Here is a 16,461-nt window from a genome sequence, read left to right as displayed (position 1 = left end):
AACATCAGCTCCCCGCCAAGACTTTGCCTCTTGAGTGAGTGACTCAAAGACAAAGGGATGTTAGGATTGAATCCCAGCTGTGATGTGTGGTGCTGCTGGCTGCAGAAGCTGCTGTTTCTTGCTTCTTGCTGGAGCTGCTCTGTGCCGCTTATTTTCCAAGCCTGCCCTCCTGTGCATGCTCTGGGCCCCCAAACATCCTTGTAATACATGTTTCTTTTGTTTGTACTTGCAACAGTGTCCATGTTTGTACTTGCAACAGACAAAAAGAATTTTAACTTACAAATTGTGATGATTTCTTTACCAGGATGTAAACTCCTTGGGAGCAGGGCCTAAATCTCATTCTGTTCTGTGTCTTTGTTTTTGGCTACACCGCCAGCATGTGGGATCCCACCCACCAGGGATCAAACCCGTTCCCCCTGCAGTGGAAGCGCGGAGTCTTAACCACTGGGCCGCCAGTGAAGTCCCCTGCTCTGTGTCTGTGATGCTCAGCTCAAGCCTGGGTCTCGATATGTGCAGGTTGAATAAGTAAAGAAACATGTTATATTTGTATGGGGCTATGGATTCGTGGCATGACTTTGGTTGCGGGGCAAAAAAATTCTCTATATGCTACAATAGCCACTAAAATCTGAGCAATTTCATGATAATAAACATAAACCCAGAGGATCCTGGGAAGGTCCTTTCTTCCTGTATCTGAGCCCTTAGCCGAGTTCATGTAGGTACTTTTGGTCCTCAAATTCCAGAAGGTGTTTTTATTTTTTTTTTAAATATGGAACACTTCACTAATTTTCATGTTATCCTTGGGCAGGGGCCACACTAATCTTCTCTGTATGGTTACAACTTTTGTATATGTGTTGTCAAAGTGTGTACAGCTGAACCTTTTGTCCCTGGTTTCCTAGAAGCTCTCCCTAAGCACCGCCCTCTGCCCTGACTACCTCAGCTCAGGAAATCCTCTCTTCAGCCTCCAGTCCAGATTTGAAAAGACCTCTCCTATGGAGCCAGGTCATTAAAAAAGAATCTACTCATTATTTTCAATTATCATTTTCTCCCCCAAATATTCTCTTTCCTTTCATTCCTTCCACAGATACACAATGAGCGTCTACTATTTGTCAGGCTCTGACAATTCAGTAGATACAAGATAGTTCCTAACTCTAATTTTGGGGAAAAAGACAAATAAAACCAAGAGAACAAACAAATTAAATAATTACAAACTATGTTAAGTGCTCTGATGAAAATGAACAGTGATAAGGTAGAGAGCAATTGCCCTGTACGAGGCAGGAGATCAAGGGGAGCACTTTCTAGCTAATGTAGTCAAAGAGGACCTCACCGAGGAGATGACAAACTGAAACCTGTTAAAGGGTTAGTTTTGCAAAAAGCAACAGCCTAGTCAATGGCCCAGTGCCTGGACAGAGCTTGGAGAGAACCATAGAAATGACAGCAAGTCAATGTGGCCAGAGAAATAGCAAGGGTGGAGGAGAGATTGGTTGTTCTACGCAGGGCAGTGACATGATTACATTTACATTTAAAAAGTGCAATCTAGCTGCCCTGTTTTTCCAAAGTAAAATAAAGTCATTATTGCCTTCCTAAATAACAAATGTTAAGCATTCCTCTTTGGACCCAAGTCCCACTGGGAAAACATCTCAGACCCTTGGGGGGTGGCTGCAACTCCGACCTGGTCCCCTGAGGCAGAATACTGCTCCTCTCCACACCAGCAATTGGAATCCTTTCCTAGGAGCTAATGAGGTGAAGCAGAGTGGGGGGGGATGAGTGCAAAGGCCCTGAGGCGGAAAGGAACCTGGCTTGTTAGAGGACTTGAAAGATGCTGAGAACTGAGAATGTGGGAGAGCTGAATGCGTGCGAATGTGAGAGAGGAAAGTTAGGTACAGACTCTGAAGAGCCTGGCACACAGTGAAGATTTAGATCTTAATCTGAAGAACAGTGGGCAACGGGCTTTGAGCAGGGGATGGCTGTGAATATAGTTGCGTTTTGAAAAGCTCCCGCTGTCTGAGTGTGAATGTATTGGAAGGGGGAAGAGTAATTGGGTGGAGAGGACAACCATCATCTAGGAGAGAGGGACGGTGGACTAGACTGGAGTGCTGGCAGCAGGATGGAGAGAAGTAGGAGGCTTCGAGATGCATTCAGGAGGCAAAATTAACAGGTGATGGATAGTGTCCAGTCCTGGGCTTCGTGTGATCACAGTGGATACGAGTGAGAGGGAACTTCGTGCTCCGGACCCGGGAGCAGGCCTGTTCCCGCGCCTCAGGGCAGTGGGCGTGTCCCGCCCGAGCCGTCGCCACGGTGATCGGGTGGGGCGGGGCCGGGGGCGGGGCAGCTGAGGCGCTGCGTCACTCGGTGGAGTCGATGGTGCGTGTGTGTGGGGGGCGGGGGATACGCTGGGCGCGTCCCCGGGGTCACGTGGTGCGCAGCACGCAGAGTCCTTCAGTCGGTTGGACCCGGAGCGGAGCAGCCGGAGCGGGGCTGTGAGGTGAGCTCGCGGCAAGGCGCGGCGAGGTGAAGCCGGCTGGCTGGGGCAGGGTCGGGTCGGGCCGGGTGCGTTGCGCGCGCGCTGTGCGGGCGGGGACGGTGACGGACGCCACCGCTGCTCCGGTCTCCTACCCGGCCCCGCTCCCCGCCTGGCCCGGCTCGCCCAGCCGGGAGGGAGGCCCGGGGACCGCTGCTGAGAGCGTGGCGGGCGTGCGAGCGGCGCCCAATCCCTAGGGCTGCCCGCAGGAGTGACGGTGGCTGCGGCCAATCAGCGACTCCCGAGGGGGCTGGACTGCGGGGTGCAGGGCCCGGGGCGCGGAGCGGGCCGTGTTGGGGGTGGGGTGTAAGCGCTAGGGCCGGAGCCTGAGCTGTGTGGCCCTCGAGAGCTCCACCAGCAACCCCTGCCGTTGCCTTGTGCTTTGGGAACGCGTTTTCTTTTATTGACTCTTTTATCCTATTCTGGGGAGCACACCCCTTTCTCAAGCGCCAGACTATGGGAGTGTCCCCTTTCTCTATAGTTTTTAGAAAATGTGGTCGGTGCACCCCCTTCCTTAAGCTCCAGCCCTGGGATGTTATCTAAATCTCCAAAGCCTGCCCAACTGAGGATGTATCCCTTGCCCCACGACCCCCAAACTGGGAGGACACTCCCTTTTCGAGCTTCCAGTCTGAGTAAGCATCCCCTTTCAAATTTTGGGGTTCTTCCCATTAGCGAGTCTTAAATCTGGGGTCCAATAACCAAAGTTTTGGGGGTACTTATATTCGCACAAAATCGAGGAAGAATTCCCTTTTCCAGGCCCCAAATCTGGCAACGTGCTTTCCAGAATTTCTTAAATTTAGGGGCTGCCTCCTTTCCCTGCTCTTTCAAAATCTGGGAGTGCACCTCATTTTCAGAGTCTACCGAAAATGAGATCCAAATCCTGAAATTTTAGGATACATATTTGTATTTACACAAGGGAATTCACTGCTTTTTCCAGTCACTCTGTTCTTGGGGTTGCACCGTTTTTCATGAGTTCTCTAAATCCGACCACCTTATTTCCTGGGGGAGATTTTCATATCTGAAAGTGTATTTGTTTCCTGTGCCCTCCAGATGTACAGCATGCACTACTTTTGGTTACACAATTCTCAGGGTGCAGCCACCTTCCTGGTGCTTGTTAAATCTGGGATGGCGCACCTTTTTTCTGAGTTTGTTCATTTCCATACGATGGTCCATGGTTCCTGAGCTTTTTTGCCATCCAAGATATTTTCTTTCCTCAGCTTCCTTCCCTCTTTGGAACCCTGTTTCCCTTTAGGTGCTCCCCCTGTCAGGGCAGTGCACCTATTTCTTCTTCCTTCCTCTGGTGAATAAATATCTTCAGCACCACACTTTCTCTGCTTCTGTGGCCTTTTTTCTGTGCACACTTCCTAGTCTTACCTCCTGAAGTCCCCTCCCCCTAGGGGAGGATCTCCCCGCCCATCCTAAAGGGGTTGCCTGCATGTTGTCTCCCATATGTCTGCTTTATCTTTTACTTTTCTGCTAACAGGAACTCTTTTCTCTTGGCTTGCCCTATCCCCGGGCATTTTTCTGGTTTCTTTCTTTCTTTGGACACTGCTCTGCTTACTGGTGGCTGTAAAGATTTTCCTTTTTCCTCCCCTTGCTCTGGAAGTGGCTTCAAGTCCAGGGCTGCCTGACTCCCCAGCACTGGATTTAAACTGGAAAGGAATCCCCTTGCATTTCTTTGGTTATTCACAGGGCTCTTAATCCTCCTGGTTTGCTTCCTATAAGATTCTGGTTAGATGGGTACTGTTTTCTCCTTTGCTTTATTTCCCTTCGTTGGAAAAAAACAAAACCAAAAAACCCTCAAGAGATTCTTTAGTCTTGCTTCCAACTCATACGGTTCCTCCCTACATTGGCTTTTTTCCTTCCTTTTATCAAGAAAGGAGGTCATTTGGAGGAATCTCTTGGTCACTCTTTTTTTGTTGTTGTTGTTCCTGGGGGAGAAGTGGGAGATGGATATTTACCTCTCCCCGTAATCCTCTCACTTATCTGCCAAGCCTTGCCCCCAACCCCCACCTTAAAATCTGCAAATGTCTGAGACCTCTCCTCTCCTAAGAGCCTCTCAGTAGGTTCTTTCTTTTGTATTTCCCTCTGTCTTTCCAGATCTTACTCAGGGCTTCTCAGCGGGAACGAACCAGATTAATTTCTCCACAGCTGGAATCTCAAGTGCTTATGGGATAATGACACCTCTGACCTTTCTCCCTTTCGGGAAGTACTTGAGTGTGCAGCTGTATGAGGCCTCAGTGCGGGAGAGAGTTTGAGCCCGAGAAGCTACCCTGGCAGGACAAGGCAGAAAAATACTGCATTTTCAGGACCACGTCCTTCTGAATCTCATTTGAAGATTGGATGTTTGCCAAGCACCTGCTTCTTAGGGATGCTGGGGGATTTAATGATACTCCCAGGAACCTGTAGGAATTAATGGGGCTTGTGGTGAAGTGCTCTGAACTCAGTGTTGGAACTTGAATAAAATGAATCATTATTGTATTTTCAGAACAACTAAGCTGTTTTAAATTTGATGTGCATGAAAACGCTAGAGCTGTGTTATTTCAGGAAGTGAAATGGATCCCACATTTATATCATGTGGTCATTAGTAAGTACCAAATTCATTAAAAAACATTGGAGGTCTGTCTGAGCAGTACCTAATAAAATATGGTATACTGAAAGTGAACAGGTACTTTGTCTCTTATTTGCCTGTTTGGTACTCTTATCTGTATAGTGCTATATATAGTCCACCCTTAAAGTATTCTGCACCAGTGCTGCTCAAACTTGAATGTGCAAATAAATCACCTGGGGTGGGGAGTGTCTTGCTAAAATGCTGATTCTAATCCAGTAGGTTTAGGGTGGGGCCTGAGTATATTCTTTTCTAATTCCCAGGTGATGTTAGTATTACTGAACTACACTTGAGTAGTTAGGTTCTGTACACAAAGTTAAAGATTTCTCTTTGAAAATAGGAAGGTGGTGGTTAGCTTTAAGCTGGGATATTATTTTCCATTCTCTCTTTATCTAGACGCGCATTCCTTAGAGTTTGTACAAGTCCCCTTTGGAGGACTACTATTTATATTCATTTGTAGTTATTCTAGCATTTAACTTTTAAAATCATGGCTGGAACTTCTCCAGGAGTTTGATACCTATGTATTTTGTCAAATTTAAATGCTTAACGATTTCTTGGGACTTCCCTGGTGGCGCAGTGGTTGAGAATCCGCCTGCCAATGCAGGGGACATGGGTTCGAGCCCTGGTCCGGGAAGATCCCACATGCCGTGGAGCAACTAAGTCTGTGTGCCACAACTACTGAACCTGCATGCCACAACTACTGAAGCCCGCATGCCTAGAGCCCGTGCTCTGCATTAAGAGAAGCCACTGCAATGAGAAGCCTGCGCACTGCAACGAAAAGTAGCCCCCGCTCGCTGCAACTAGAGAAAGCCCGTGCGCAGCAACGAAGACCCAACGCAGCCAAAAACAAATAAACAAATTTATGTAAAAAAATAAAAAATAAATAAATAAATGCTTAACTATTTCTTGATTGAAGGTAAACATAACTCTTGACATAAAATCATTCTAGTAAATCCCATGTAGTAATCAGCCAGCTTGCCTCTCTGGTTCCTCATCTATTACCCTACCATGGGTAGTGATTCTGAGATACTCCAAGTCAACAGGGTCACAGGTATTGGAATTTCCAAGGAGTCCTTCTCGATTTTCTAGGTCCTGGAAATGGGCCTGGGAGACGCAGGTGCCTGGACCCTGAATGGAAGCCACTGACTTGTCTCTGTATGGAGCTTCACAAAGGTGAATGCTGGTGGGAATATGACATTATTCTTTGGTGGGAATCATGGCTTATGATGCTCTCTCTCCTTTTGTATCCACATCTATTTTTAAGTCTTAGTGGGTTTTTCCTTTCTAAGTGTCTTAGGTCATCTGTACCTATTTCCCTGGCTATCACCTGTCGTGGCCTTTTCCCAGCATGATCCTATTCTGGGCCCTAATCAGGACAAACCTGAATGACTAGACTATTTTGTGTCCTGGTCCTCTCCCTTCCCCCCACCCCTCACATGAGTGTCAGATAGATCCTCTTCAGTAACGGATTTGATCTGGATTTGGCTCTAGTCTCAGCTCTTCCACTCACTGTGAGACCTCAGGCAAGTTACTTAATACTACTGGACCTCATTCTCCCCATTTGTAAAGTGAGGGGCTGATTATCTCCAAGGTCTACCCTGCTCTGAGCCTTTGTTCGTGCCTTGCTTAGAAACCCAGTGTCTGTGGGAGCTTGTAGCAGATCTGATTTCCTTCACGTGCTCTTTTGGGCATGCTGCCAATCATTTCCATGTCCGAGTCACTTCTGCCACTGCCTCTTTTCTAGCCGAGGCAGCCACCTTGTCTTCACACCCAGCTTCAGCATTCTTCTGCCTCTGTGTCCTCTGCCATTTCCATGCTTTATTTCATTCAGAACTGTCTAAGCTTCTCAAAGAAGTCTTCCTTGAATTCTCCATTCAATGTTAGCTACTTCCCTGAATCACTAAGAGGGAGTCTGTAGTTGACATGCAATTTTGTTTATTTGGAAGTTCTCTTAGCTGATGTGTATTTTTAAAATGTTTTTCCCTCCTCCTCACCCCAGCTTTCTTTTTTGCTTTGAATTAGCAGAGTAGGTAGAATGAAATTTAAAAATGAAGCAGGTAGTGTGCCTTTGGCTGGAGTTTGGGGAAAGTGAATGTAATGCGTTTAGCCATCTTCTCTCAAGGTCTCAAGGAAGTCAGCTAGCTGGTTCTTCATCCTGGATTTTAAAGGTGCTTAAACACCCTATCGAATTTGAAAGTGTATCCTAAGTTCAAACTTCACTTTTTTAAACAAATTTATTTATTTTATTAATTTATTTTTGGCTGCATTGGGTCTTCGTTGCTGCGCGTGGGCTTTCTCTAGTTGCGGCGAGCGGGGGCTACTCTTCCCTGCGGTGCGTGTGCTTCTTATTGCGGTGGCTTCTCTTGCTGCGGAGCACAGGCTCTAGGCATGCGGGCTTCAGTAGTTGTGGCTCGCGGGCTCTAGAGCGCAAGCTCAGTAGTTATGGCGCACGGGCCCAGTTGCTCTGCAGCATGTGGGATCTTCCCAGACCAGGGATTGAACCCGTGTCCCCTGCATTGGCAGGTGGATTCTTAACCACTGTGCCACCAGGGAAGTCCCCAAACTTCATTTTAAAATTACTTCTAAATGCTCTTCCTTCTAGGAACACACTCAGCCACAAAACCTGACAAGAAGTTGCTAAGGACAATGATAAGAAATTTAAATTTTAAATAACTTCAGTGAGTAAAGCTAACAATTTGAGAACACCTGATTATTCTCAAGGGCAGCTGCTGATGTTACCTGGAAATAAGGGATCAAAGATGTATAAAACCTCCTAATCCCCCTTCCTCATTTTTCTAGGAAGTGATGGGATGTTTACATGTTTCTGGATAAACGTTCTTTTTTTATTGATAAACATACTTTAAACCAAAATGTGTGTTTAGTCAGAGCCTCCTTGATTAGATTGTAAGCTTGGAGAGGGAGGATGCTGTCCCTGTCTTATTCATCTCAGCAACTGACCTTTACAGGTTGTTGATTAACTTTGGGGTAACCTGTTGAAAATTGAAACCTTGATTTGTAGTAATGCTGTGACAACTTTGCTAGATCTTGTGCTAGGTATCAACTGTCCTTTGCTTTCTTTGGCCAAATAATGGAAGAGGTGAGCTTGTAGAAATCCTGTAAAATTTTAGCAGCTGGGTATGAGTCACCAAACGTAAATAGGGCAGTTGTATGAAAGGGAGGTGGTTCCTGAATCAGTGGACTTAGGGGAAGGAAGAAGAGGAGGGGCCTGGGAAAGGATTTTAAATGATGGTTTTATTTGATAAGAGCTTTTCCCTTGTCAGGAACATAATCCTAAGATTTTAAAGACTGACTCCCAGGCATCTTAGATGATGTAAGAGGTCTCATCTTGTCCTAGTAGAGACCTGATTTTCAAGAGGTCTCTTTTTCCTGTGGAAAAGGCACATGGCTAGGTGGATTGACGTGCCTTCCTTGCTTATACAGGTGCTGGGATTTATAGGTTGTGGAACCCTAGCCTGGAAATGTGGGCATTTTAGTTAGCATTTTTTGGAGCACTCTGTTAGGTCTTAATTGAATCTTTACAATTTTTCCATTATCCTCATCTAATAGACAGGAAAACTGAGATTAAGTAATTTATTTGTCCAAGGTCATTTGGCTAATGACCCAGGTTGCTTTGCCTGCAAGCCTGGTGCTCTTACATCCTCCTCTCTACAGCTGCCTTACCTTTCTCCCTCAAGGTTTGAATAAGTCACATTAGTCACAATATCAAACAGGTGGCAGCCTGGAACGCAGGACTGAGGCACTGTTGAGAAAAGAGGTGGCCTTGCCACCTCATCTCAGATTCTGTTCCTGACCATGTAAACATCCCTTAATTGTAAAAGCCAAACTCTCCTAGCTGAGGCTGCATTTCTCCCCTTCTTGATGCCCTGGTGCATGGCTGGTTTGGTCTGCTTGACAGTCTCTAAGTCTCATGGAGTGGTGAATGCTGTCCAAAGTGCTTTGATGAGTAGGACATCGGTCATGCTGTGACCTATATGAGAATTATACATCTGCAATTCAGAAAGGCAAGATAGTTTAAGAGGCCACCTTTCATGTCCAGGCTGCATGGTATGTGGTGGTGAAGGACCAGAATTTGGAGGCAGAATGCCCGAGTTTGCATTCTAGCATCTGCCACTCTGTTGGGGCTACATGTCACTTGGGCGTGGGGCTCAAACGTCTTGGGACTCTCCCTGTAGCACAGACATTGGAGGCAGACTTCCAGCATGGCAAGTTTCTAACATATCTGGACCTCTGTTTTCTTTCTGAAGTATCATCATAACTACCTCACATCTATCATTGTAAGTATCAGTAAATGTTACCCTTTTCTCTCCATTTCCTAATCTGTAAAATGGGAATAAGAAAATCTAATTTATAAGATTATTAAAACTTGGTGAGCTGTGAAGAGTTGAGTATATGTTACCATTATTTTGTTTTATTCCTCTTACAAAATGTTTGTAAAATCCCCTATATTAATTGTGGTTTTTTTATAATTGAAGTATAGTTGATTTACAATGTTGTGTTAATTTCTGCTGTAGGACAGCAGAAACAGTAGGACCTTGTTGTTCAAAGGCCTTATTTTTTTCAATTTTCTAATTTTTTTGGCCGCGTCTAGCAGGATCTTAGTTCCCGGACCAAGGATCAAACCCGGGGCCCCCTATCCACTGGACTGCCAGGGAATTCCCTCAAAGGCCTTACTTTTAAACGCAGTATAAATACAGTGGGTTTTCGAGGAGGTCCTGTTTCTCAAATCCCAGCTCTTCCTCCTAGCCAGGTGACCATCGGCAAGTTATTTGCTCTAAGCCTCCTTTCCCTCCTCTGTAAAATGGGATGATACTGCTAACTTCTCTGCATTGTTGGGAATGAGATATTTGTCAAGGATTTAGCCTGTGGTGAAAACTCAGTAAAAGCCACTTTCTGGTGTTAATAATAAACAGCAGGAACAAAAGTTAATACTTAAAGAATAAGGTAATTAATTGACTGTTAAATAATTTTTATTTATCTTTAAAGCCCCATGGGCAGTGAATCAGTTGTAACTTAGGAAAATGTCTTTGGAGGTCCCCTGGGGTAATGACTCTATCTCCAAATTATTTTCATTTGTAATATAGTGATGCCTCAATTAAGGAATCCTGTAAGAACAGTTTAGTCAGGTATATTTAAAAAAAGATTCCCTTCCCTAAAAGGAACCCACACAAACCTGCTCCAGAGCTGCCTTCCGCCATTTATAGACTGGTACAGCTTTTCTTAGACTCCAGGGGCAGAATTGTGGTCTGTTTTCAGGGGCCTCGTTCCCTGTGCTTTGCCTTCCTCCCCCTTCCCCCATGGAGTGATAACAGTTCCTACATTTACCTGTGGATAGCATTTCTCAAAGAGCCTCCGTATCATTGTCTCCTTGAATCCCTACATCCCTTAAGGTGGGTGATACAGGTCTCTTTCCTATCTTTCTTCCTGTTTTGCCAATAAGGAAGCTGAGGTTATCTCATTTAACAAGCATCTGACTGCTAAGTAAGGGCGCTGCTTGTTAGTTGCTGGGGGTGCGTATGAGGAGTTAAATGCCTGAGGAGAGATAGGCTCAGAAACAGGCAATTTCAATGTAGGGTGCTGGGTTGTGGTCCAGATGGCAGGCAAGGCTGCCATGGGCGAATAATGGAGTGGGCCCTGGCCCAGCGCCCTTGGCGAGGTGCTGATGGCTGAGCCCAGTCTGAAGGACCAGGCAGAGGAAGCAGCACTGCAAGGAGTCTTGGTGTGTGGGCGGCATGAGGGCTTATTGTGTGCTAGACTCTGTGCTAAGTAATTTTTATCTTCACAGCACCTGTATGAAGGTATGAAGTAGGTACTGGTACTGTCCCCATTTTACAGATAAGGAGCCTGAGGCTCAGAGAGGAAATGACTTGTGCAAGGTTATCTGGAAAATGGTGGAGCTGGGGTCCAAACCCAGGCAGTCTCATTTCGGAGTTCTGGCTCATAACCACCATACGCTGCTGGCCCTCTGCTGAGCTTGTCTGCTCCTCTCCTTGTAAGCTCCCGTTTCTAACAACCCCTGGTTTGGTTTGGTCATAATGGCTAGCTCACTGATGGCCTTGATGCTGCACTAGTAGTTTGAAGTCTGTTCTGTAGGGGAACTACTGAGCTTTTTTTTTTTTTTTTCTTCATTTGAGATATAATTGACATATAACCTGAAGTGTTTTAAACAGAGGAGTCTTATTAGATTTGTGCTTTAGAAATACTACTGTAGCAGCATTGATGAATAGTAGCCACAGTGCAGTAGTTGGCTAGTCAGATTACCTGGGTTCAGCTCCTTGTTCCAATACTTGGTAGCTTTGTCATTTGGGCAGCTTACTTTCTGAACCTTAGTTTTTGCACCTCTGAAACAGGAATAATAGTAATCCTCATTACAAACCTGTGAGGTAGATGCTAAATGAGACGATGTGTATGTAAAGCACTTAGAATACTGTATGTCATAAAATAAGCACTCAGAAGTCAGTTTGTAAGACAATATTGATTTGGATCTGGGGAGGGTGTGGCTGGAGGTTTTGAGCTCCATTGAGAGTTGTTGCGGTAATTGGATTAGAACTGATGGGGACCTGAACTCGGCAACCACTGGGCAATGGGAGAAACCTAGAAGTAGATGTGACAAAATGGTGACTGAGAGTGAGATGCAAGGGTGATGCCCATGTTTCTAGCTTGGCGCATTGGCCAGTCTTGGAGCCTTAAACTGTGATGGGGAGAAAAGGAGAAGGAACTTGTGAGGATAAGATGATTAGCTCAGTGAGGTTGAGTAATATGCCAAAGGTCATTTAGCAAATATATTCTGGAGTCAAGCCTGGGCACTAGGCCCTTTCCATTGTTTCTGGGAAGATCTGCTGATTTAACCAATTCATTCTCAGTAATTCGGAATGAACCTGTGTTTGCTGTCTGTCTGAATTTTAATTGTGTAAGGAAAAGGTTGGCTCTTAGAGAAAGTATTTCAAGTATCTGGGAAGAGGGTAAGGGAATTTTTTTGGGGGGCCTTTTTCTTCCTGCCTCCTTACTTTCCTCCCCTCTTCCCTTTGTTTCCTTCCTTACCCTCTCAAGTGAAAGAGGCTAATTCAGCTCTTTTAGTGTGACTTGGGCAAGGGCCTGAAGGAGTGGTAATGGTTGGCTTTAGACCCAGTCTTCTTTTTTTTTTTAATTATTTGCTTTATTTATTTATTTTTAAATTTTATTTATTTATTTATTTATGGCTGTGTTGGGTCTTCGTTTCTGTGCGAGGGCCTTCTCCAGTTGCGGCAAGTGGGGGCCACTCTTCATTGCGGTGCACCGGCCTCTCACTATCGCGACCTCTCTTGTTGTGGAGCACAGGCTCCAGACGCGCAGGCTCAGCAATTGTGGCGCACGGGCCTAGTCGCTCCGCGGCATGTGGGATCTTCCCAGACCAGGGCTCGAACCCGTGTCCCCTGCATTGGCAAGCAGACTCTCAACCACTGCGCCACCAGGGAAGCCCTATACCCAGTCTTCTTTCTGTGTTGTTGAGGAGAGGATAGTGATGGAGGGGCCCTTGCTCCTACTTGAACCAACTTGTCACTTCCTTAGGACTAAAGATATGCTCTTTTATGTTCTTTGTATTGGATACTATTTGTTAATATTGCATAATAATATTGACTGTAATCCTTTGTGTCTGATGTCCTTTTTGCTAGTGCTACTACTATCACACAGCCATTTTATCACCAATATTGAATATTTAGTGTGTACTGTGCTAAGCACTTGACATCCGTTAGCTCGCTTATCCTCAGAATCCCTGGACGTAGGGGTTATTAATCTGCTTTTATAGATGGGCAAACAGAGGGAGGCTCAGTGATTTTTCTCATCTTCACTTAGCCAGCAATGAGTGGAGCCAGGATTCACCAGAATCTGAGTCTGAAACCTGTCTGCTCCCATCCCTAAGTACTCCCTGGCCTTCCTCCAAGACAGAACTTTGGCAGAGTCCCCTTGGAAGCTTCCTCCTGTGAGAGGTAGGTGTCACTGGACCTGCTGATATTGTTTATGCTTTTCTGTAACAGTGGTGAGGGCTGCAGGGAGCATCTCCACCTCCTAGGCTCAGGGCTGTGAGGGGAGCGGAGCTCATTCCTTCCTGAGGCACCTTGCCTCTAGGACTTCCCCTCTACCTAGAATTCTCTTCCTCTGGATCTTCACATGGTTGTCTCCTTGTCATTTATTTATTTTAAAGGTAGATTATCTATCTCCTTGTCATTTATTTATTTATTTTAAAGGTAGACTTATTTATATATTTGTTTGTTTATATTTTTATGGCTACATTGGGTCTTCGTTGCTGTGTGTGGGCTTTCTCTAGTTGTGGCGAGCGGGGAGTACTCTTGGTTGCGGTGTGCAGGCTTCTCATCGCGGTGGCTTCTCTTGCTGCGGAGCACGGGCTGTAGGCGCGCCGGCTTCAGTAGTTGTGGCTCGCGGGCTCTAGAGCGCAGGCTCAGTAGTTGTGGCGCATGGGCTTAGTTGCTCTGAGGCATGTGGGATCTTCCCGGACCAGGGATCGAACCTGTGTCCCCTGCATTGGCAGGCGGATTCTTAACCACTGCGCCACCAGGGAAGTCCCTCGCCTTGTCATTTAGATCTCTGCTCAGACCTCAGCTCCTCAGAGTTCTTTCTAACAGCCTTATCTAAAGTGGTCCTGCCGTGTCACTGGCTCACATTGTTTTGTTGGGTTTTCCCCCACAGAACATAGCCTCCCAGAAATGATCTTATTTGTATTTGTGTTTATCATGTTCCTGCCTTCCCCACTAGAGAACAGGGCCGGGGGTGTCTCATCCTCCCAGCATCTATCTCCAGCACCTGGCACATAGCAGGCACTCAGTAAATATTTATTGAATGAAGGAGGCATAAAGATGGTTTGTTTTTTGTTTTTTGTTTTTTTTTTTAATTTGGGAAACATTTTTCATTTATTGATAGAACACCAAAAGCATAAACAGTAAGAGAATAAATGGACAAATAAGACTCCATTAAAGCTGAAAACTTTTTCTCTGGAAAAGCTACTGAAATGAGAAGACCAATTCTGGATGAAAATAATGTCAGATATTTCCATTAGAGGACCTTAATCAATAATCCATGAAGAAATGTCAAAACTCAGTAATTAAGATGACAAATCATATGAACAGAAATTTCAAAAAACTATGAATGGAAATTATCACATGAAAAACCACTCAACATCATGTCAATAGGGAAATACTAGTTAAAATCACTAGATACCACTATACACCTCTTACATCACTGAAGTTAGAAAGCCTGACCATACCAAGTGTTGATAAGAATCTAAAGAACAGGAGCTCACGTCTGGTGCTTCTGGTAAGACTGTATCAGGATACTACCACTCTATGAAAGTTTGGCTGCACATAAGTTAAATTTTCACTTCCTCTATGACACCTAATCTATATGCTGCTAGATACTAACTCAAGTGAAGGAAAGCATAAGTTTGGAGGGCATTTCTCCAGTGTGAACTTTCTTGTTTTTTATGAGCCTGGAGCTGCCTGCAAAGAACTACACTCAAGGTTTTTCTCTAGTATGGATTACCTGGTGGACAATAAGACTTCTTCTGTAGACAAAGGCTTCTCCACATTCACTGCACATATAAGGCCTTTCTCCAGTGTGGATTCTCTGGTGGACAACAAGACTTCCTCTGTAGACAAAGGCTTCCCCACATTTACTGCACGTATGAGGCCTTTCTCCAGTGTGGATTCTCTGGTGCTCAAGAAGACTTGTTTTGTAACTGAAAGGCTTGCCACATTCATTGCAATTGAAAGGCTTTTCTCCAGTGTGGACAGTTTGGTGCCGAACAAGTGTATACTTGAGCTTGAAGGCTTTCCCACATTGATTACACACATAGGGTCTTTCTCCAGTGTGGATTCTCTGGTGCTCAACAAGTTTAATTTTGACCTTGAAAGCTTTCCCACATTCACTGCACTCATAAGGCCTTTCTGCAGTGTGAACATTCTGGTGTTTACTGAGGGCAGAGCTGCTTGTAAAGAACTTCCCACATTTACACCCATAAGCCTTTTCTCCGGTATGAATTCTCTTATGCACAACAAGACTTCCTTTGTAGACATAGGCTTTCCCACATTCACTGCACATATAAGGCTTTTCTCCAGTGTGGATTCGCTGGTGATCAAGAAGCCTTTTTTTGAAGATGAATGACTTCCCACATTTGCTACACCCATAAGGCTTTTCTCCAATATGGATCCTATGATGCACAAGGAGATTTTTTTTTGTAAAGGAAGGGCTTCCCACATTCACTGCTCTTAGGATTTTCTCCAGTGTGGACTTTTTGGTGCTGAACAAGTGTATCCTTTTGAAGGAAGGCTTTCCCACATTGATTAAACTCATAGGATCTTTCTCCAGTGTGGATTCTCTGGTGCTCAACAAGTTTATATTTGTGGGCAAACACTTTCCCACAATTACAGCACTCGTAAAGCCTTTTTCCTGTGTGAACCTTCCTATGGTGAGTAAGACTGGAGGTGAGTCTAAAGAACTTCCCGCAGTCACTGCACTCATAAGGTTTTTCACCAGTGTGAACTCTCAGGTGGTCCGTGAATTTATACTTCTTACTGAAGGCTTTGCCACATTCGCTGCACTCGTAATGCCCTTCCCCAGGGTGAGAGACCTCCCTGCTCTGCCTGCTTGTACCTGGGTGCTCTCCATAGTGGGAGGGCTGGTGTGGGGGAAAGCCCAAGCTGCCTAGGAAAGCCTTCTCAACCTCTCCGCATGTGAACATATTGACGGGTAAAAAGACTTTGCAGCTCGTCACAAGCAAGGCCCCATTCTCCTCGCTTCTGAGGTGTTTCTCTCCACTGGGCTGCTTCTGGTGCTGCTGTAGGTGAGAAGTGAACATTTTCCCACAGGCCCCAGAAGAGGACGGTTTCAGCCCAGGATGCACTCCTTGGTGCTCAGCCAGGTACAAAACATCTTTCTCTACCAGGGCACCCGTATCCGAAGTAAGAGTCTTCAGGATAGATGGGTCTGGATTTGGATTCCTGTCTTGTGTCACTAGTTCTACAGAAACACATTGTTCAGAAGCAGCCTCCTCAGTACCTACTGCACACCAACACCCCAGGGAGGCTATAAGTGACAGGTTCTCCAGCATCACGTCACAGTAGAGGAGTCTCTGAGCATCGTTAAGGAGACCCCACTCCTCCTGGGAGGACACAGCCACATCCTCAAAGATCACATGGCCCTGTCCAGGGACCATAAATGCTGCTGCTACCATGGGAACCTGGGGCGGGTCCTGTAGCGTGCTGGTTGCCACAGGACCCGTTGAGCGCGGTGGGATAATGGTGGTAATGTGGCCCGAAAATTCAGG

General features: G+C 45.7%; 2 protein-coding genes and 1 non-coding gene across 10 annotated transcripts in view; 1 reads left to right on the top strand and 2 right to left on the bottom strand.

Moving 5' to 3' along the window:
- Positions 1 to 760: 760 nt before the first annotated feature.
- On the bottom strand, positions 761 to 867 carry LOC137750830 (U6 spliceosomal RNA). The gene has a single exon (XR_011070613.1). It is a non-coding gene; the product is annotated as a U6 spliceosomal RNA (small nuclear RNA).
- A 1,525-nt stretch (positions 868 to 2,392) lies between these two features.
- PHF20 (PHD finger protein 20) overlaps positions 2,393 to 16,461 on the top strand; it is a 137,483-nt gene continuing 123,414 nt past the window's right edge. For 2 of the 8 annotated variants that reach the window (XM_068525235.1, XM_068525227.1), the window contains exons 1-2: positions 2,393 to 2,482; positions 4,619 to 5,105. The gene's annotated coding sequence lies outside the window, so the exon portion shown is untranslated. Of the gene's footprint in view, positions 2,483 to 4,618; positions 5,106 to 6,215; positions 6,300 to 12,977; positions 13,112 to 16,461 lie in introns of those variants that run through there. The other 6 variants (XM_068525232.1, XM_068525229.1, XM_068525233.1 and 3 more) reach the window with 4 other exon arrangements.
- On the bottom strand, positions 14,652 to 16,374 carry LOC137750735 (zinc finger protein 549-like). The gene is given in 2 exon segments (XM_068525239.1): positions 14,652 to 15,371; positions 15,373 to 16,374. Coding segments are annotated over 2 exon segments (1,716 nt in total). The 5' UTR covers positions 16,369 to 16,374.

This window comes from Eschrichtius robustus, chromosome 16, assembly GCF_028021215.1.
Source record: "Eschrichtius robustus isolate mEscRob2 chromosome 16, mEscRob2.pri, whole genome shotgun sequence".
Lineage (NCBI taxonomy): Eukaryota > Metazoa > Chordata > Mammalia > Artiodactyla > Eschrichtiidae > Eschrichtius > Eschrichtius robustus.
The sequence above is the reverse complement of the archived record's forward strand: the minus strand, read 5'-3'. Positions and strand labels throughout refer to the sequence as shown.